The following is a 22,292-nucleotide window of genomic DNA, read 5'->3' as shown; positions in this document are numbered from 1 at the left end:
TAGGGTGAATACAGCAAAAATAACTGTTTACATGTGCATATATGATTATGCATGTCACTTTGGCTTTTCCTGCCATCCTGTCCAGTACACCCAGAGACCCTCCATCACTGCTAGTTTCAGCTCTGCCCGTAGAGCTCTCGCTTTGTGCCTGTTGCTGACAGAACTGCAGCATGTTGAAGCTGCATCGCTTTGCCTCTGCTGGTCAGCATCTAACCGCTTGTCCTGCACAGTAGCCAGAAGTGTGTCAGTCCTTTTTCTCTGTCCTGGGGGAAAAAAAAAAAAAAAAAAAAAAAACAAACACAGGTCTAGGGTGGCAGAGGGTGCTGGCAGCTGGCTAGTGCTGGCTGATCGTGGTTGATGCTGGCTCTGGTAGTTGCTGAAGGGATAAACATTTTAGAATTAAAAAAAAAGAAGAAAAAAAAAAAAAAACACACAAAAACCACGCTATAAACATGATGGCTAATAAAGCTAACCTTTCATTATATTATAGTGTAAAATTCTCAATTATCCAGGAGTGGACAAGTTGTAATAGTCATTTCAACTGGAACATTTAAAAAAAAAAAAAAAAAAAAAAGTGTTTTAGCCCAGTTGACTGATCCTGCTATTACAAATCAGTTCGGTTAGTTACAATTTTGTTCTTGTGTTTCTTTCAGGTGCAACCTCTCCAAAGCCGAAGAGGTAGTGTGCCAGAAGAGGAGCAGACTGAAGCCTAACAGAAAATATGTTTTTAAATAAAAATCTATGACACATCACAAAGTTGCCAAAGTTTTTTTTCTCATAATACATTTCAAGATTCAAAGTGTCTTTGTCATTTGCACAGTACACAGAACAATGAAAATCTTACTTTGCCGTCCATAAATTATAAAATAAAAAATAAACAATAAAAAAAACTAGATAGAAGATTAGGATGACAAAAAAAAAACTGAGTAAATAATCTATGTACATAAATGTGCAGTGTGCTATAAACTGTTGTGCCACATTTAACAACGATCAGCTATGCAAAAGAAAACTCATGAGGTAGACGAAAACACGCATTTGCAATATCTATTATAAATAATAAGACACATAAAACAGTAAACAATTTTATTACAACTGTCTAAAATAACTAACACAGTCACTATACCCGTTTCACAAACACTCCTTCCCTCATGCCTTCCCACTGTGAGTAACTACTATCATTACAGATTGGTTTACTTAAGTTACACCACAATTCGGTTACCTAAACAAATGTTACCTAATACCCCTCCTTGTTATTTATATGAACGACAGAAAACGAATATTCACTCGGATGGTAGATTACGTATCATTTATTGAACACGTATTCAAAGTTGAGAAAGGGACGACAGATGTGAGGTGTCAACGCCGTCCTTCTGATACATCAGACTCCCACAGCCAGCAGATGGAGCTCTTTGGTTTGGTCAAATGATTCAGAACACTAAGCCATTTTCAAGCATTTGGGTCAAAGTTGGCTCGATGATTCATGAGGCCTCGGTTTCACCATCCCTAGTTGCAGGTGGCCTGGATATCTTTTGATGATTTGGGAGAGACCATGTGGCAGGAAGATTATAGAGTTTATTTGTATATTGGGGTTTTGGTTTAACTTTATGATGGCAATATTAGGTATATAGTGTGTAAATACTTTTAGCTTTTGTAGAAGTAATTTTAATAGAGAAATGTATGTTATAATTGAGGATGCACCTGCTGGGGGAATGGTACCGCCCAGTCAGCAGCAGAGAATAAATGAGGTTGCTCATTTGTGGGGTGAATGGGAGACAGAGAGAGTGCGCAACAGAAGAAATGAGTTTCTGTTTAATCCTGTGATTGATGAATAAAACCTTTTGGATTGGATTCTGCGGTCCTCTCCTCACTGTTTTCCAGCCGCTACTAGGCCAAGCTGCTCACAACAAGATCACAATTTCATCACACAACATCATCGTGGGCATAAGTGCACACAGCTTATTCAGTGCTAAGTTGATCCAAAGAGCTGGACAAATCTTTCTAACTCATTCTGAAGAGTTAGAAGAGTTAAGCTAAGTGTGGAAATGCTCCTCAAACAGGTGAGTCTTTAGCTTGCTCTTGGATAAGGACTCTGTAGATTGGACAGTTTGGTAGATCGTTCCACCACCGGGGAACAACAAAGGAAAAGAGTCTAGCTACTGATTTTGTGCCACGTTGTGGTGGGAGCACTAGCTGTTTTTCGCTGGGGAGAGTAATTGTCGAGAGGGAGTATAGCTCTGGATTAAGGAGTGAAGGTAGACAGGAGCCGTTTGGGTTATTGTTTTGTAAGCCAGAAACAGAGCTTTGAATCTGATGCGCGCTGCAACTGGAAGCCAGTGAAGAGCGATTAGTAGCGGAGTGACATGAGCTTTTTGGGGCTGGTTGAAAAACAGACGTGCTGCTACGTTCTGGATCATCTGCAGAGGTTTAACTGAGCATACAGACAGGCCAGCCAGTAAGGAGTTGCAGTAGTCAATGCGTGAAATGACCAGAGCCTGGACCAGGAGCTGTGCCGTGTGGTCAGTCAAGTAGGGTCTGATCCTCCTGATGTTATAGAGAGCAAATCGGCAAGATTACTCAACTGAGGCAACATGGTCCTTAAAGGTCAGCTGGTGTTCTTTGATGACATGATTCCTGGTAGAAGACGTAGGCACAAGCGTGATAGAGTCAAGCTGCACACTTATTTCTGGCAGTAAGGAAGGATTGGCTGGAAAAACAATAAGCTCAGTCTTCAACAGATTTAGCTGACGGTGGCGATCCTTCATCCATGCGGAGATATCAGCAAAGCATGCTGATATTCGCATTGATACGGTTGTGTTGTCAGGTGTGAAGGAAATGAATAGCTGTCCCTCAGTGGGGAAATTTTTTTGGTGCAAAAAAAGTTTGCAGTGCAGATTGTAGAGTCTGACAGCAGCAAGAAGAAGGACCTACGGTATCGCTCCTTCACACCCCGGGTGAAGCAGCTTGTCTCTGAAGAAGCTGCTCAGTGTTGTTAAAAAGTCCTGCATGGGGTGGGACAATTCCTCCATCAGAGACGAAAGCTTAGCCATCATTCGCCTCTCTGTCACCACCTCCCCTGGAAGGAGGGGGCATTCCAGGACAGAGCTGGCCTTCTTAAGCAGTTTGTTCAGTCTCTTCCTGTCAGCAGTTGAGATGCTGCTGCCCCAGAAGACCACACCATAATAGATGGCTGATCCCACCACAGAGTCAAGAGGATCTCAGCAGTGTTCCCTGCACTCCAAAACACCCGAGTCTCCTTAGCAGATACAGCCTACTCTGTCCTTTCTTGTACAGTTTATCTTACAGTATATTTAAGTCTGGAGAAGATACTGAGAACAGAAATGCTTTCTGTTGGCATCATTGTGCATTATTTGTTCTGTTATTAGAGCTAATCAAAGTAAAACTACACTGACGTTTTCAAGTAATACCGCCGGTCAAGGATAGTTTCTGATCAAGAAAGTGGATAGAGTGTAAGATTCTGTGAAGTTCTGAAAGCCATTTACTTAATTTTTAGGCCATTGCTGTTGAGTGGTAGCAGCTAGAGTAATGTCTGACAGAAGTGTTGATGGTGTTTAACTCTCCATAATGTGTTCTGTCAGTGCTAATGTTGAGGACATTTTATTAACAGGGGAGGAATGTAGCACCTATGAGGAAATGTTTCTGTTTAGTGCATCTGCTCATTAATCTATTTAGTTTACTATTCTGCAGGGGGTGTATTCTTCTGACAAAATTTGTGGTCAGTTTGTGAAAATAATGAATCACTGGAGATAATGAGGCAAATCATCCGGTTATGTTCTAGTACGACCGTCGCTGCATCCACATGTGAGAGCACAGATCATTTATACGTGAGGATATGATCATACGTGGACGTGTCTAATGTCTGTAGATTGTTTTCATTTCAAACTGTGCTCCTTAAACACCTGAATAAAGCATCTATGACTAATTATGACTCTGGGTTTAATCCCAGTAGCCCACTGGAATCCTCCGTAAGAGATCATAATGATCTGGGGTATGTCCCTCCAGGGCTACCGTAGAGTAGGTATCTCACCATTTTTGTGGGATTCTTGGAAACAATGAAGTATGTTGCTAAGAGACCATTAGTTTGTAGGAACTTTTTATTGGTATCCACATGATACATTTTGTCCTTTAAAGCAAATCGCACGCTGTCCAACGCAAATTGTCCAACACATGCTGTGCTGCCCAACGCACACTGTCCAACGAATGCTGTGCTGCCCAACGCACACTGTCCAACGAATGCTGTGCTGCCCAACGCACACTGTCCAACGAATGCTGTGCTGTCCAACGCACACTGTCCAACGAATGCTGTGCTGTCCAACGCACACTGTCCAACAAACGCTGGACTGTCCAACACACACTGTCCAACACACGCTGTACTGTCCAACGCACACTGTCCAACAAACGCCGTGCTGTCCAATGCACACTGTCCAATGAATGCCCTGCTGTCTAACGTCCACCTGTCTTTACCAGGGAAATTAGAGTGATTAATTATTGTGTGTTTGACTTTTCAAAGCAAAAAGGCATGTGCAGGGAATGCATTTTTACTGGTTCAGAAACACCAGTGAACAGCTTGGATTTGTGTGATTGGCCAGAACCAGCTATGTAGTGCTGTCTACTATGTATACTTGCATAGCATAGCGATGGACTCACGCTGCCTCCTACTCGGGCTGCTTTTTCTTGAGTTTTCCATCCATATATTTAGTGACATCACACAGACAAACGGAGACTAAGTCAGCACTGCAAAGACAATTTTGCGCGGCTGATCATGCAGACCAGAAGTTAAAAACTCAGTTGGGGCACAGAAGGACGCCTGGATGGACAGATGACTACTAAGAGTTGGATAACAGACTGGTCAAGTCAGGAGAGATGAAATGGGATTGGGCCTTACACATTTATACTAGTGAGGTCATGGTGGGAAATGTGGGGACTAATCTTAATCAGGACTGATTTAAATCATCAAACTGAATGATAGTTCATATATATTGATACATCCTAAATCACATTTTAGCTTTGGGGATGAAAAGTAATGTCCATTTTTATTTTACAGCAAAAGAAAAACAAAATTCTTGACCTTGATAGCTGATTTCTTCATGGACTGTTGCTCTGAAGCCCCTTTAACGCGAAACCTTCCACAGCTGAAGTCACTGGAGGAACCTGACTTTAGCTACTTGGCTTTAAAACAAGCTTCCAGCATGTCCCAGCATGTCGCAGCATGTGGGTGGGTGGGTGGGTGTTGCAGTACCTTGATGAATCGAGTCCATTCAGTCTGGGTGCTTTCACAGGATGGCTTTACACTGGTTGGGACACGCCTCGGTCAAACATGCACCTCCATGCTGTAAACATCCTGGCAACTTTAGGTTTTCACTACAAAACGCATTCAGACATCCTCAGTGATGTTTCAGCCTTCATCTTGTTTCCAACTGGATTCTCACTAAATCTGAAGGTGGCAGGTACTTGGAGTCCTCCTCTGTTTCTAGGACACAGAGGACCACCCTTCATCACTACTATCACAGCTAGAAGCACCAGTTTGAGCAGGACATTTCGAAGAAGACACAAACGCAGCAAATGAAAGACGCTTTATTGGAATTCAGCTGGATTAATATATAGAAATAGAAAAGTTTGGAACACATGCAGATCACCTAGGTCCATCAGCAGTCACATGCAGGACTGATTCCACCTCGAACCTCTTCCATTACATCGGATTTTAGTCAGAAGGATATGTTTACTGTCATTTTAATGAGCCTGGTAACAGATTTCCTGTTTTTATAACATACAAACATCTTGTAAAATTAAAGCTGCAAGGTGAGATGAAGGCCCTCGCACCCCTTGCACCGCTTCGGCCTATTTCACCGCCACATCAGCCAGCAACCACTCGCTCTCACCTGCAGCCGTGTGCGCCCTTTTTTGTACGTCCTGGCATGTTATTTCAATGTACCGAATTTCATCCATGTCGATCAATGTAGTGGGCAGGGCTGATCAATTAAATGATTGTAGGGGGCGTTATAGATCCATGTTGCAATTTTTCCAGCATATGTCAATTTGACTCAGTCCCAGGCCTGACAGCGCTCCTCCCTGCCGAGTTTGGTGGTGTCATGATCGTGGTCTATGTTTTTGGTTTTGTCATGTTCTGTAGCTTTCCCTCATGTGTTCTGTGTTGCTTCTGTTCGTGGCTCATTAGTTCACCTGGTTTGATTACCCATTCACTTCACCTGCTCCTGTTCACTCCCTCTGTGTATTAATACCCCTTGGTTTTCAATCTCTTTGTCAAATCCTTGTGGTTTAGTCCCTGCAGTGTGTTTTTTTCTGTTGTCCCAGAAGTCTGGAAATAAACCTTTTACCTGCCTGCATTTGGGTCCTCACCTCTGCTGCTCATGACAGGTGGAGATCAATGTTACAGTGGGTCAGTAACAAGGGCTTCCTGTTTCATGGCATCGGACCAATGTTGTGTGGCAAAAGAACTTGAATTTTTTACTGTGGTATCATGAAAGGGTTTGACCTGTTGTGAAGCACTTTCAAGTGTGTGGCGTTAATTCCTGAGGAGAAGGACCTCACATTGTGAAAAAAAAAACATTTCCTGTTGTAAGTGGGCGGGGCTTAGTCCTAGACAGGATGTGGTCATATGGATCTGTTCAGAACTGAACCCTAACACAGGATTTTCATGAAAAAGGGAGATCCTCAACACTAAAATATGTTCTGTCATTGTGAAACAAAACGTACATTATAAAATACATTCAGCAATAAGGTGACAGTCTGCTGCCAGCATGTCAGTGTGAAAGTCATTCAGCAGAGCGGGATGCAGATTGGAGGCTGGGGGTCTAGAAGTGATGCAACGCTAATGAAACACACAAGAGGGGATTTAATTTTATTTATTCTTACTCAATGTTTTTTTTTTTTTTTTAATTGTCTCAATTTCGTTCAAGACGGTTTTTATTTCCTGCAACTCCTTGGCCACCTGGTTAATGGCGGTGAGTGTGTCCCTCCCAGCTGGAACACCCAGCAACTAGAAAGAAATATTATTTAACACTAAACAAATTGCTACCAATCTTAGATGTATCTGTCCATATTTATTTTATAAATTAAAACAAATGACTAAATTACCGACATCATTACTGTCATTTAGCAGATGCTTTTCTCCAAAGCTATTCACCACTCGGGGAATCAAACTTTGGTCTCCCACATGGCAGACGGATGCTCTACAGAAAGAGATATCTAGATGTGTGTTCCAACTCCTCTGGCATGTCTTCTCTTCTGACACTGCGTTGACAGGACCAACCACCTGCTGCCACAATTCTGCCTTTCTGACACAAGGAATGTCCACGGCGTTCCCACCAATTAAACATTTTTATGTTTTTCAACGCGGTCCATCAGGATCTCTGTCTCACACCCCGAAAAATTACACTTCCCAACTCTTTTTCCCTCCCGAGCAATCATGCAAACAATGTGATGAATAATATATTTTATAGCCACCATGTGGGCGGGGCAAGGCGATCCCTCATGTGCGCCCGCTTTAGAGTTGATTCTGATTTATGAACGGAAACAGGTGTAGGACGTGCGTGCGCACGCTTTTATAAATCTGAAAGTAGAAGTCCACAGCATTTTCTTTTTGCACAGCAGACGCCGCCTGTAGTTTGCTTTGCTACGCACAGTTCGATAAATGAGGCCCCAGGTGAACAGTTCAATTCTGCCTTTTTATTCACATAAAAACTGTTTTTAGTGGAAAAACTCCAACAAATGTGTGGAAATGGAGAATCTCTTCTGTCTGTGATTCTAACGGGTTCAGACTGGTCTGATCAGGCCTGTGAGGAGACTGAAACCTGCTACACCTTCTTGGGCACATTAGTGATGATGGGTTTGGGACGCGTCTTGAAGATCAGTTTTCGTTTGATGAGGGCAGAAACAGAGTAAGAGGTGGAGGCAGGTTCGTGCTGGCTTGTTTCCATGGCAATTTGTGTGACGTCCTCATGGCCTTCCTGTGAACGGCCCGAGTGCTTGGTGAGAACAGCGAAGGGCTTCTCCAGCTTGACCTGTTTCCCGTAGAGGATGTGATGTCCAACAATCAACACCGGCACCCCCTGGTGGAGGAAGACAAACTGCAGTTTAGGAGTTGAAGTGGTAACTAAAGAAACATGAGCACTAACATTTCTGTCTGGCAGCAGAGCCAGAGTTCACTTTTACACATGAAAACCAGGAGTACAAACACAACTGTATTGGTTAAACCATTCTACGATGGTACGAATTTCCCCCAGACCACCAGCAGCAGCCTGAAGCGTTGATGCAAGGCAAGACGGATCCATGTTTTCATGGTGTTTCCACTAGATTCTGAGCCTAGCATCTGAATGTGGAGCTGAAATGGAGACTCATCAGACCAGCAACGTTTCTCCATCTTCTATTGTCCAGTGTTGGTGAGTCTGTGTGAATTGTAGCCTCAGTTTCCTGTTCTTAGCTGACAGGAGGGTGTGGTCTTCTGCTGTATCCTGTTCCAGAGAGCTGCTGCTCACTGGATATTTTCTCTTCTTCAGACCATTCTCTGGAAGCCCTGGAGATGGTTGTGGGTGGAAATACCAGTAAATACTCAGACCCAGAACCATGCCGCGTTCAAAGTCTCTTAAAATCCCCTTTCTTCCTCATTCTGATGCTCAGATTGAAGCAAGTCGTCTACATGACTACATGCTGCAGTGTGATTGGCTGGTTAGATGTGAACAGGAAGTAGAATGGGTGGAGCTGATGAAGAGGAGGGTGGATTTACATTAACTGGTTGATGATCCTACATAAAAATTGATCAACAACAGTTCAACAAACATCTCTTGATAAAGTTTTCTGGGCACATGACTGGAGGTCAAAAGAAAATATGCTATGTACCTCGTTGGTGTAGAGCAGGTCTCCCATCACATCTCCTGCCAGACCAGAGTTGTGTCTGGACACCATCTCCCCCTGCAGCTCGACCAGCAACCACTCTGGAGGACTGCATCCATCCACGCTGCCTCTGCAGGACCACATACACACCAGCATCAGGTTTCACACCAAAAGCTCCAGTACCAGTATGTTCGCATCTAACTAGTAATAAAGAAAGGAAGGGTGGAAAAAAAGAAAGAAATGATGGAAATAAAGAAAGAAATGATGGAAATAAAGTAGGAAGTGTTGTAAATAAAGAAAGAAATTATGGAAATAAAGAAACAATAGAAATAAAGAATTTATGAAAATAAAGGAAGAAATTATGGGGGAAAAAAGAAAGAAATGGGAACAAATTTTGCGTCTTTGTGACAAAGAGCCTAAACATCCAGTTAAAACCGGTTCGTTGCTACGTTGTCTTTTATGTGTCAACTTTGGTTCATCCCTTGCGTTGTGAGTCTTTTATCAAATGAGGGAAAGCAGAAAATGGCCAAGGATCTTCAGAAAGCTGGGGCACTAATAATCAAGATTTTAAAAAAGTCAAATATGTAAATAAATGAAGGCTGGATCAGCACACAGAGTACTGTGAACTTCCCTGATGTTTAATAAGTATAGAAAAAGATCATTACCATTTAACAACCGACGCGCAATAACATAAATACGACTTTAAACAAAATAAAACTTAGGTATTTATATTCCTTCATTCCTCTTCCACACAGTTCTAGCTTTCCTTTAGACATGTATACATTGATAACGATGCGGCAGAAATGAACATTTTCTTCCAGTTTAAAGAGAAAAAGTAATCCTGCACTTCTGACCTTATAGCAATCTGAACCATCGTCGCGAAGGATGAACTGTCTTGAAGCTCACATTTACTTTTAAATGTTCGTGAAATCGGTGTCAGCGCCGGAGTTTTACAACGAAAACAAATCCGCTCATTTCCGGGACCATTTCCCGCCAGCTGTGCGTGCTTCAGCGTAATGACGCATTTCCGTCTTCCTATCTACCACCGGTTCAAAGGCCATCAACGTGGGTCCTGATGTTTTGAAACGTGCAGCGTTAAAATTAGACCAAGTTTGGCTGAAACCAGCAGGTAAACGTAGTTTTCTTTAATGTTTAAGAATATGAAAGTGTGTGAATTATTATTGTTGAGCTGAAAGCGGTTTTCTGCTTTACACGGACATTTAGCTCCGGTTTGCGCGTGTTAGCGGACGTCCAGAGAGCTAACTTCAGCTTCTTCTGAAAGAGTCTCAGCTGGTTGAGTTTGTTGAAACAGGACGGTTAAAAACACCGACTGGTCCTCTGAAGCAGCGAATCATTAACGATAGAAACAAGAGGAAACTAAAAGGCTCCGTGGTGAAGAATTGTATGAAAGTTTAGGTCTGATAGGACTACTAGTGGTGGTGTTGAAATTAACTTGGTAATTTAACTCAACAGCTGCTCTAAATGGCCAGATTTATTTATATCAGCCTTAATGATCGTTTCCCTGTAACTGCATTTAACAGACGACTTTATTCTGTTGTTACTTACATTTCCCATTAGATTGATTACATTAGATTACATTGCTCATGTAAAATACTAAAACTTAAAAAGGGGTTGAATATAAATAGCCTTACTTTGCTTGTAGTAATTTTTTTATAGTTAGGGTCAGACTGCGGAAACTTTTTGAGAAATTAATTTTAGGTCTGAGGCAATCATATTTCCAAGGTTTAAGGAATCTTTATTATCACCGTGAGAGTGATTTGCTGTGCAGCAAGCAGGAAAAACAGTCAGGACACTATCACACAAAGAACAATATATATCTAAAACAACAATAAATATGTTAAATGATAGTACCGGCATCTGCACAGATTCAATGAGAAGATCCAGAAATGTGGAAACACTTAGTCACAAACCGACCAATCACAAGGCTCCGTGTAACCATGCTGCATAGCAGGGGTGGCGATGGTGCGATTAAGCTAACCATTACTGGAGACCCCATTTAATATAAAATAAATAAAACGTGTGTGACTGTTTCTATATATTTGAATATATTCATGCACTATTTTTTTTGCTAAATTTTAAGAGATATGTCTGTCATGGTGGCAGGAAGCGCTTGTGCGACTGGGACATTGGGTGTGAGGGAGGCCAGTGCTTTGTTGATTCTCATTCAGAGTGTTTTGACAGTGTTGGGCGTCAGGCCTCCATGGACCTTCACAGAGCTTCACGGAGTGCGAGTATAAATCCAGCTTAAGCCATCATCACTCGTCTTTTAAAAGCAGCTCAGTTTCCAAACCTACGCAGGCATCATCTCAGAAGTCCTTGTTGATTCCACAGGCGGCATTTTGTTTTTATGTCCATTGTAGGGCTAAATGGGGGCGTTTGAGGTGCACCGTGTTCGCTTCTTTGACTATATGCCCAGCGCTATCCGGGCCATGGCGTTCAACAGCAGCACGGAGCGGCTGGCGGTGGCCCGACTGGACGGAGCCGTGGAGATCTTTAACTTCGCTGATAACTACTTCCAAGAGAAGGTAACACCTTTTGTGTGCAGTGGAGCAGAAACTGGATCATTTCTTTAATTAATGGAAATTTAGAGGCTCTGAACTGGTTTTGGTGTTCAGGTGATCCCCGGACAGGATGGCAGAGCGATCGAGGCTCTGTGTTGGGTGGGTCGGCGCCTGTTCAGCGCGGGCCTGAACGGAGAGATCACAGAGTACGACCTGGAGAACCTGAGGCCCAGATACAGCGTGGAGGCCTATGGAGGACCTATCTGGACCATCAGCATCAACAGCCAGGGGACACTACTGGCAGTCAGTCCATACCTTATTGTTGTCGGGGTTACTCTGGATGATTGGTAGGTTTGATTTGGGGAAGAGCCCTCATCTGTGAGATAATTGTAGGTTTTCTGTGTCAGGCTGGATGTGAGGACGGGACAGTGAAGATGTTTGAAGTACTGAAGGAGGGGATTCAGTTCCAAAGAAACCTGGACAGACAGAAAGGTGAGAGGACAGCCTGTCTCATGACCCTGATGTAAGCCATTTCATCACTGACTCATTTCCTTGGTTGTGATCCTGTAGGTCGCATCGTTTCTCTGTCCTGGCATCCGTCTGGAGCTCAGATTGCCGCTGGAATGATGGACATGATCCAAATCTTTGACGCAGAAAAAGGTAACGAGAGCAGAACAGACCAACCTGTCAGATGATGACGGCGTTATTTAGGTGAATCTTGGTGTCTGTTTTCTGCTCCCGCCACTAGGCCACGCCACGCACAGGCTGCTGGTGGAGCGAGGCATGGGAACATCCAGGAGCCAGGAGGTGGTGGTTTGGAGCGTTGCCTTCCTGTCTGATCACACCATTATCAGCGGCGATTCTGCAGGAAAAGTCCAAATCTGGGACGGGTTGACGGGGACGCTGGTCAGAACTCACCTGGTCACCAAGTGGGATGTCCTGGCTCTGTCTGCTTCTCAGGTGAGAAACGAGGCAAACGTTGAAGCTGCGAGTTCTCGCCCCGGCAGCATCGGTCATGTCTGTGCATGTTAATGCAGGATGAGAGCAGCGTGATAGCCGGGACATCAGAGGGAACCGTGGTCCAGTTCCAGTTCATCTCCTCCTCCGTGAGCCAGCAGGACAAGCAGTGGGTCCGAACCAGGACATTTAAAAATCACTCGCATGATGTGAGGGCTCTGGTTCACACCAACACGGCCGTGGTTTCTGGAGGTGGGTGTTCGCTTCCACCTATGTTCCACCTTTGCATCATTGATCTGACTTCATTTCATCTTAACGCGTTATTATTGACAGGCTTACTTTTTTTTTTCAATTTCAAAATGCCGTTCTGGGGGGATCTGTGACGCTGCGCCACACATTGGTGTATGTGTGTATGAAACCCTGGATCTTAATTCCTCACCATGATGACACGAGTAGGCGTGGTTCCATAAATTCCTGGTTCTGCCATGCATGAGTTTTATTGTTAAGCTCATTATCTCAGATCAACCCTGGTGGAGCTAAACGGTTTCCAGGACAGAAACATTCTTCAACGCTCTGAAACCGGCTACTCATTTTATATCCATGCAGTTCGGTTTATCTGCTGTGATGTAGCGGAGACTTCTTATCAACGTCTTTATATTTCTTTAACTAACCTTATTATTAACTAAGTGGATCTAATGTTTACAAAATGAAAATTTAGCAGAAGGATTTTCATCAGTGCTGTTTTGTAGAAATCACTTGGTGTATAGCAGTAGAACAGCTGTCTGAGTGTGACATGGGGCTCTTTGACTGGTCAACGTGACTCGGACCTTGGAGTCCTTCAGGATAAAAGACTCCAAACTCGCAAAAGGAACCAGAGTTGTGATGACACGTGACAGACGACTTAGCAAAGAACTGGTTTAAACTAGATCTTTAGGCTCTTCATTGCTTCATTTGTTCCCATTTCTTTAGTTTCATCTGTAAAACCAGCAAAGACCAGAAAGTCTGACACAGTTCTCCCCAGAAACCGGACCTCAACGGGTCTGATGGAGGAAAGAGGATCCTCCCCAGAACCCGGACCTCAGCGGGTCTGATGGAGGAGAGAGGATCCTCCCCAGAACCCGGACCTCAGCGGGTCTGATGTAGGAGAGAGGATCCTCCCCAGAACCCGGACCTCAATGGGTCTGATGGAGGAGAGAGGATCCTCCCCAGAACCCGGACCTCAATGGGTCTGATGGAGGAGAGAGGATCCTCCCCAGAACCCGGACCTCAGCGGGTCTGATGGAGGAGAGAGGATCCTCCCCAGAACCCGGACCTCAATGGGTCTGATGGAGGAGAGAGGATCCTCCCCAGAACCGAATGAACGTAATCGGATCAGAGCAGGTTTATTGATTTGTGTATATAACGCCTTTTTATTCCTATCTGGCTTTTAATCCCAATCTGGCTTTTAATCCCAATACTTGTATGTATGTAAACATGGATGATGATGATGATGATGATGATTATTGTGTAGGCATGGACACCCAGCTGATGGTGCGACCCCTGCTGGACAAGGTGGAGAAGAACACCCACGAGTCGTCGCAGCGCCGGATAGCCTTTCCCCATGTGAGAACACATTCTGAATAACATTTCATACACTTTATTATTTACTCGGCTACCTTTTCATGTCGGTGTTAATCACAACTGTAACCATGGCAACACCATCACCTCTTTCCTGTAGAGAAGTCTGGTTGGATGTGCAAAGAAAGCAGGACTGCTGCTCTTCCAGTTCTCTGATCATCTGGAGGTGTGGAGGCTAGGAGAAAGTGATGGACATGGTGAGTAGGTGCCGTCTGATTCCAGTAAACATCATGGATTATTATTAATAGTAGTAGTAGTAGTAGTATTACATCTCAGACCTGCAGCATGTTCCAGAAAATCTTTCCCACTTTCTTCCCATTTTGATCCGGCTCCGTACCGTCAGAACCGGGTTTTTGGACTTGATTATGATAATGGTCTGGATGCACCTTTTGCTCCATTTCCTCCTATAAAGATCTGGAACACGTACTGGTCTCACCACAGTCCAGGTTTCCACTGTGTGATGGTCCATCCCAGATGCCTCCAAGCTGGTGCTGAGGATGCTTATGAATGCAGGGCTGTCTGAGGGACCAGAGATAGCTGTGACAGATTTCCTGGATGATTTCATGATCTCATGACCATGGAATCATCAGCACCATCAGCTATTTGTGTCAAGACCAAATTCTCCTCGTTTCAGCCTCTTTTCTAGGGTTGCAGCCTGAAATAAAAACAGAAACCAGCAAACGAGACAAGTCTGCAATGAAAGCTCAAAGTAAATGGAAAGAAAAGATGAACGTGTGGTTCTGTTGAATCTGTGTGCTAACAGGGAAACCGGGTGACAGCCTTCCTGTGAAGAGGAAACCAGAGAAACTGATCCAGCTAAAGAGGAAGGTGTGTAGTTTCTACATCAGTTAGTTTGGACATCAGCTGCTGGTTTCATACCAGCAGGGGCCCAAAAATCCAAACTAGTGTGTCCTTTCCTTTAGGCATAGTAAAGATTTGTTTCATGGTATCAGAAAGTGGATGTTTGAGCTGATTGTGCTGCCATCTACAGGGAGAAGATCACATCTGCTGCAGCGCTCTGTCCCCATGTGGAGGCTGGTTGGTTTATTCCACCGTGTCTAGCGTTCGTCTCTACAAACTGCAGCTTAGCAGCAATAATGTCAGCATCAACAGGGTGAGGTTCAAACCTACATCGGAACCAGAGCCTCACGCTAAACTAGATCCAGGTCCACATCTTTACTGTCTGCATCACTTTTTTTTCTCCAGGTGTCCAAACTACCTAAAGAGCTTGGTTCTGTGTACCAGCTCTGCTTCTCCTCTGACTCCTCCAGACTCTTCGCCTCCTCCAGCCAGTCGTTGGTCGTCGTCGTCAGCCTGGACCAGCTGCACCTGGAGTGTAAATACCTTCATACGCTCAGACACAAGTCAGGTGAGTTTGTGAGACGTCTCCAGACCCACAAAATGATTTTAGGTCAAAAGGAGAATTTAAATCATTGCGAACCAACTTTGTTGCAAATGTGGAAATGTTATATTTCTTATTTATTTTATTTACATTTGGATTTTATTTGGATTTGAACTGTTTTTATTTTAAGGGATTTTAAAAAATAAGTTTAATATAATAACTAAGGCTCTCAGAAATAACATTGCTGTTCTGGTAGTCTTTGCCCAGCGCAGTCTCCTCCTCCTCGTCTCTTCCTCCATCTCCTGGTGTGAGTCATGATGGCTGTCAGTGATCAGCTGATCAGCTTTTCTCTCTTGCTGCGTGTGTTTATGGATCAGCTGAAAAGGAGGAAACTAGCGATTCATGGTTACCACCATCACATATTTAGCACAAAGTGGTGTTGTTGGCAGGACCTTCTCTAACACAGTATGGCTGGTGGTAGACATGGTTTATACTTCAGCAATGCAGGGGCAGGTCTAGAAAAGTTCTGATGGGGGGCCTGGCAAGAGCCTCAACCAGGAAAAGGGGGGCACAGACGAGACAATTTTTAGGTCTAGATTTTATGAAATATTGAACTGATTATTACATCTAAAGTGATCATCTAATGTAAAAAAGTGAAGACCCCACGTGAGCATCGGCTCGTTCAGTTGATACGATGCAGTAAAAACAGGCAGATTTCAGGCAGTCACGAATGGTGATTAATCATGATTAATTTGTAAGCTGTGATTAATCTGATTAAAATGTAATCATTTGACTGCTCTAACATTTAGTGCTACACGTTGTGAGGCATTAATATAAAACCAAAGTTTAAAGGTCAGTCGTGCAGACTTTTTCATCGTAGTTAGCCAGTGAGTTAAAGCTGTGATGGCAAAATGATCCCCATCTCCCCACAGCACAAAAACCTTCTTGGGTCCAGACGGTGATCCTGATCACCCCCAAAATTTAATCACTCCTTCCTTTTTTCCATTTCTTTTTCAATCAAAAAGTTTTTTATTGATTTTCACATAATAATAGAAACATCTCAACAGCAAGTTGTAGTCTCCCACAGAGTCTATGATTTGGGTGTAAAACAAGTATGTAAACAGTACAGTGACAGGGATATGGACTAGGGCCACCAAAAGCCCACAGTTCAAGTTATCGACATAGTACAGATATATCACTGCACTACATAACAGAGTTTCCAGAGAGCCAATGAATTGACAGCAATGATAAGGCAAAACTTAAAATGCAACAAAATATGTGAAAATGAAATACACAGCAAAAACAAAATTATAAAGCCCTGAAAAATAAAAAACCCACCCACTCCTTGCCACTGCCAGAGTGCTGTGTTCGCTCCACCACACCTAGGACCCGGGTTGTATTATGTAACATGCAACCAAGTTGCTACAATTGTACATCATTTTAGAGCCGGAAATGTACGCAGAAAAGGACCCCATACTTTTTCGAAAGTGCAAAGGGATTGTTTAAGTGAAAATCTTATCTTTTCAAGTTTTAGACAGGACATAACATCTTGCAGCCATTGTGAGTGAGATGGAAGGGAGGCGTCTTTCCATCTAAGTAAGATGGCACGGCGTGCCAGAAGTAAGGCAAAGGCTATAGAACGTTTTTTTGACAATACTCAGATGGGTTTGACCCTCCAGAACCCCAAAAAGGGCAGCAACAGGGTTTGGTTTCAGTCTAGTGGCAAAGACTTTAGATAGTGTACTGAAGACATCTCCCCAATAGTTACTCAACTGTGGACAAGACCAGAACATGTGGCTGAGAGTGGCCTCCACAACATTACATCTGGAGCATAGTGGACTAATTTCAGGGTACATAGAGGACAGCTTGACCTTGGAGATGTGAGCCCGGTGGACAACCTTGAACTGGATTAACCGGTGGCGAGCGCAAAGGGAAGAGGAGTCAACCAATCTAAGAGCAGAGTCCCAGACATCAGTTATGGTGAGGCCCAGGTCGTCCTCCCAGGCCCTCCTGAATCTGTCCACTGAAGGACTGGTAAGATCTAGCATAATGTTGTATAGTTTAGAAATAAGGCCTTTACTGGATGGGTTTAGGGACAGGATTTTGTCCACTGTGGTGGTCTCTGTAGTAACTGAAATTTTTGGCAATTGAGAATTGAGAAAATGTCGAATCTGAAGATACCGAAAGAAGTCTGAATCAGAAAGGTTGAACTTCTCTTTTAGCTGAGCAAACGAGCCTATGGTACCATCGATCACCAGATGTTGGAAGCGTGTGGCACCCTCCCGGCGCCACCTCTGAAAGCCTGGATCTATGATAGAAGGTTTGAAAAGGTGATTTTTGACAATAGGGCTCCAAAGGGAAAAACTACGAAGGCCGAAGTGTTTCCTAAATTGGCCCCAGACCTTTAAGGAATGTTTGACCACAGGGTTACTAAATAAGGAGACAGGAGAAAGAGGTAACCCAGAACCAACGGAGGCCAGAGGGGAAAAGTTATCGTGTGGACAAAGCTTCAACGCAACCCAGTCAGGACAATCAGGCTGTTCATAATAAAAGGACCAGTGCGCAAGACACCTCAGATGGGCTGCCCAGTAATAGTAACAGAAATTTGGTAATGCAAGCCCCCCCATTAAGTTTAGATTTCTGGAGACAGCTCTTATTTAAACGTGGTCGCTTGCCTTGCCATAGATAGGAGGATATAGCTGAGTCCAGCTGTTGAAAGAAGGAGCGGGGGACAAAAAGCGGCAATGTTTGAAAGAGATATAAAAACTTAGGTAGAATAACCATTTTGACAGAATTCACCTGTCCCTCAAGGGACATTGATAAGGGTGACCATTGTGACATCAATTGTTTAACCTGGTTCAATAGTACAGCAAAGTTTTCCTTGAACACATCTCCATATTTTCTGGTAACCGTGACCCCAAAGTAAGAAAACTTATCTAATGTGACTCTGAAATTCAAGTTAGTTAAGTCTAAAGCCTGCGCTTTGTTGTTGATAGGAAGAAGCTCACTCTTACTGATGTTCAGTTTATAGCCTGAAAAAGTGCCGAAATGACTGAGCAGTGACAGAGCAGAGGGAAGCGATTCAGTCGGGTTAGAGACGTAGAGCAAAAGGTCGTCTGCGTAGAGGGATACCCTGTGCTCAGCACCTCCTCTCCAAATACCAGATAGGTTGCTACAAGAGCGGAGCGCAATAGCTAAAGGTTCTATAGCCAAATCGAAAAGCATAGGGCTCAAAGGGCACCCTTGACGGGTACCGCGATGCAGATTGAAGGGCTTTGACAATTGTGAGTTTGTATGAATCATCACAGTAGGCTGGGAGTAAAGCAGTCTTATCCATAAAGTAAAGGCGGGTCCAAAACCAAATTTATCCAGCACAGCGAATAAGTAGGGCCATTCGACCCGGTCGAATGCCTTCTCTGCGTCAATGGAAACCACACATTCTGGCCTGTCTCCTTTTTTCCATTTCTGACATTTTCTGAACATCACAATCCATCCAGAACTTTTAGCCCCCCACCCTCATCTCTAAACCTGAACTCCTGTTCTGGTCCTGCTGATCTCAGGAGATCTGCAGCCTGGTTGATGTGGACCAGTGGGAATTAGTAATAAGAAGAAGGGTTTTATATTCTAGCAGGGAGCGGATGAAGCGAGGCAGAAGGTGGACCTGGACCGGCAAGGGTTCTGGACAGAAGGTTCTGGTTCCACAGTCGTTTAAATGGGGTTAGGACTTCTGTCAAACTTTTCTCTCATACAGCCCTTCACCACACACCCAGCACTTCAGCATGGGTCAGGGCCTAAGGGCACTTCACCACAAAGTCTGGGGAAGCCGGGCTCGAACCACCGATCTGTCAGACCATGACGCTGCCGGTTTGTGCTGCGTATGTGTAAATAAAGTTGTGTATGATGTCCAGGCTCCACGCAGCCAGTCCACCTCCTGTCTCCCAGTGAAGATGGAAAGTGGCTGGCCACGGCCAACACGGACCACGAGGTCCACGTCTTCAACCTCCAGAAGCTGAAGGTGAGTTCAGAGTCATCAGACCACCTCCAGAACATGAACCCACTCAAATGCTGACTGTTGGTTTGCAGCTGCACTGCTCGGTCCCGGTCTACAGCTCCTGCCCCACCGCCATCGCCATCCACCCAACCAGCAGCCACCTGGTGTGCGTGCATGCTGACCAGCAGGTGAGCTCCCGCCCGCCGGCCTTTCTGGAGCGTGCCCACCGCAGCAGGTGTGGTGACTCTTTGCTTTGTTGCCATGCAGATCTTGGAGTTCTCCTTGAAGCAGAAGGAGTACACGGAGTGGAGTCGGAAGCTGCAGAAACAAGGCCTGCACCCGCTGTGGCTGCAGAGGGACTCCGTTATCACACACGTGTCGTTCCACCCCACAAACCCGGCACAGCTGCTTCTGCATGACGCGTACATGTTCTGCATCATCGACCAGAGTCTGGTACGCAGAATTTACACAGAAACTGGCCCCTGTGCTGATGTGAAGCCGCTAAAGTTTGTGAATGTTTTTCCACCTGCAGCCACTGCCCGAAGCAAAGACAAGGCTCCTCAACCAGATGATGCTGAGGAGTCTTCCTCCTCCTGAGAGGAGCAGAGAAAGCCATGCCTTCAAGATCTGCAAGTACTTCCAGGTAGGAAGTCTCCTCCACTGAGCTCCGAGAGCTGAAACTCTCCTGCTTCTTCTTCATGTGCTGACTCAGCAGCTTAAAATGTCAGTTACAGAGGCTAAGGTCTATTACCTGCTAAGGCTAAGGTCTATTACCTGCAGCTTCTGCATCCAGATAAGCTCCTCCTCTTCCTGTCTTCCTCTCCTGTTTGTAGCTAGACAGCATGTCTGACCAGGCCAGATGTGGATGGCTTTTATCTTCCTGATGTTTTTGCTGTTTTTTCCTGCAGCACATCATGTGTTTGCGTCTGCTGGAGGACCATTCCCTGGTGGTTGTGGAGCGCCCTCTGCTGGACATCCTGTCCCAGCTGCCTCCTCCTGTCCGCCAGAAGAAGTTTGCCACATAGACGTTTTCTCACCGTGTGTCTGCTGTGTGTTGAAGAAGTTTTGATAAAATAATAAATTGAGCTATTTGCTGTCATCCTATTGGTTACATTTGACAAGCAGAGGATTTTCTGTGGGAACCGGATCACTGCTTCACTGAATAAGATCTGGTTTTTACTCTGGATCACATCTAAAGCAGCTGAGAGTTTAGTATAAATTCTTCTGTATGATAAAACACTGATTTCTATTTAGTACTTTCACAACTAAATATCAAACGTGTGTATGTATACATGTACGGCTACATACAAGCATACATACAAGCGGGCATATACAGACATAAATATCTGGGAAAGAATTTAAAACTCTTATCACATGTAACACACACCAGCAGTTATTTAATTTTATGATTTCATGGGATAGTACACACCTGAGACAACTGCTGCCTTGCTAAAGAAGCTCCGGGTAAAGGTGATGATCAGCCCAGCGTGTCTCCAGACCTGGACCCTGTGGAGCATCTGTGGGTCCTGAAAACGATCTCCAACCTCCTCCGTCTGCGTGGTGTCCTCATGGAGGATGATCATTTCCAGATAGCTCAACGTTGAAACGTCATCAGCCGCGGACATTGAATTAACATTGAAAGTGCTCTTTATGATCAGTGTTAATTTTTCAAACAACACTGAAATATTATCAACATTGATTAAACTATTATCTAAAAAGTCAGTTCTGGTTGATTTAACGTGGAAACAATTTTGTGTGACATGCTGGTTGAACTATCTAAAAAGGATCCCACATTTCTTGAAGCAAATAAAGCTATTTTAATATAGTTTTTGCCATGTACAAACTTTATTAACACAATCAAAATAAACATAGTTAAATAAAAGCCCACTAAGCAATGCAACCACCACCACCGGCTTGTGGTTGGCCAGGATCAGGATCCAAGTTGACTTTTCTCTACTCTTGAAGCCGCGCTCTCACTCACGTGCATTAAAAAACACTTCACAGTGCCACTGAGGCCAAGCGAGATAGCGTATTATCACATTTAGAGTTGCAGCTGCAGAAAAAAACAAAAGTGGAGATGAAAATACAAATTATGGACAATGATGACAGCTATAAACAGGGACAAAAGGATAACCAGCTGCAACACCAGTAGAGAAAAGGAAACACCCTACTGCCCCTACATGAACTGAAGACCTCTGGATAAGACACAGAAAATCATGAACAACGCAGACAACCACAAAAACTAGTATTTGTGTGCATCTATGTGCATGCATGTACATATGAGTACTGGTTATAGGGGATAAGTTGTTTTGAGTGATCATCCAAATGTAGCCCCATCTACGAAGAGGGTGAGAAGAAAACAGAGAGGCCCTTAAGCAACAAAGAAGCAGCTGGCTGGGTGGGACTGCTGCTCTCTTTGCTTTGGCTGTCCTGGGCTCAGTGCTCTGTGGACCTGATGGGCCTTTGGGGCCTCGGGCACCCCCCATTTCCCGTGAAGATTTAATTATGAAGACACAACCATATTTAAATTAATTTCATCATTACATATTAAATTTCTTGTAAACATATAAAAACACTGTGTGTCTTTTCGTAAATTTCTGAAAAACGTGTACATTTTCTACTTTGATGTTTCTGTAAATTTCCTGTAAGAGCCATTTTTGATATTGTTAATTTGCCCAGTAGGTGGCACTAGTTAATTGACAGCACCATATAGGTAGGAACTGTCACAGGAACAGATTAATTTATCAGCAGGTCCCAAACTCTGGTTACTCCTCTCATCATGGACAACAAGTCCTGTGGATATGAAGACACTTGCTCTTTATCTGCCAAAGTTACCAGGGGGAACCAAATATTTTAGCTGTCTGAAATATACTGTTCCCCCTCTATATCACAGGAACAGATTAATTTATCAGCATCTTATATATAGTTACTTGCCACAACTGATTAATTTTGGAGGCCTTTGCTCTTTCCTTCCCACAGTTACCTTATATTAAAG

General features: G+C 44.0%; 2 protein-coding genes across 3 annotated transcripts; one reads left to right on the top strand and one right to left on the bottom strand.

Annotated features, from left to right (window-relative positions):
- Window positions 1–7,684: 7,684 nt before the first annotated feature.
- Window positions 7,685–9,871, bottom strand: chtf8 (CTF8, chromosome transmission fidelity factor 8 homolog (S. cerevisiae)). 2 transcript variants are annotated; one of them, XM_041996154.1, is made up of 3 exons: window positions 9,723–9,871; window positions 8,875–8,998; window positions 7,685–8,087 (listed from the first exon to the last, which is right to left on the bottom strand). In XM_041996154.1, exons 1-3 carry the CDS (start codon window positions 9,740–9,742, stop codon window positions 7,833–7,835), a joined length of 399 nt encoding a protein of 132 aa, XP_041852088.1. In that variant the 5' UTR covers window positions 9,743–9,871; the 3' UTR covers window positions 7,685–7,832. The 2 variants fall into 2 exon arrangements, with proteins under 2 accessions (XP_041852088.1, XP_041852087.1); XM_041996153.1 differs by having other exon boundaries at window positions 8,875–9,069; window positions 9,723–9,801.
- A 29-nt stretch (window positions 9,872–9,900) lies between these two features.
- Window positions 9,901–20,396, top strand: utp4 (UTP4 small subunit processome component). The gene is made up of 17 exons (XM_041996067.1): window positions 9,901–9,997; window positions 11,250–11,414; window positions 11,505–11,693; window positions 11,798–11,882; window positions 11,961–12,050; window positions 12,139–12,350; window positions 12,428–12,599; window positions 13,858–13,949; window positions 14,065–14,161; window positions 14,728–14,792; window positions 14,956–15,078; window positions 15,171–15,333; window positions 19,215–19,321; window positions 19,390–19,485; window positions 19,565–19,750; window positions 19,830–19,940; window positions 20,206–20,396. The coding sequence occupies exons 2-17, from the start codon at window positions 11,256–11,258 to the stop codon at window positions 20,320–20,322; spliced, it is 2,064 nt and encodes a 687-aa protein (XP_041852001.1). The 5' UTR covers window positions 9,901–9,997; window positions 11,250–11,255; the 3' UTR covers window positions 20,323–20,396.
- The last annotated feature ends 1,896 nt before the right edge of the window (window positions 20,397–22,292 follow it).

The sequence above is a fragment of the Melanotaenia boesemani genome, chromosome 10, assembly GCF_017639745.1.
Source record: "Melanotaenia boesemani isolate fMelBoe1 chromosome 10, fMelBoe1.pri, whole genome shotgun sequence".
Lineage (NCBI taxonomy): Eukaryota > Metazoa > Chordata > Actinopteri > Atheriniformes > Melanotaeniidae > Melanotaenia > Melanotaenia boesemani.
This window is presented reverse-complemented; position numbering and strand designations above follow the sequence as displayed.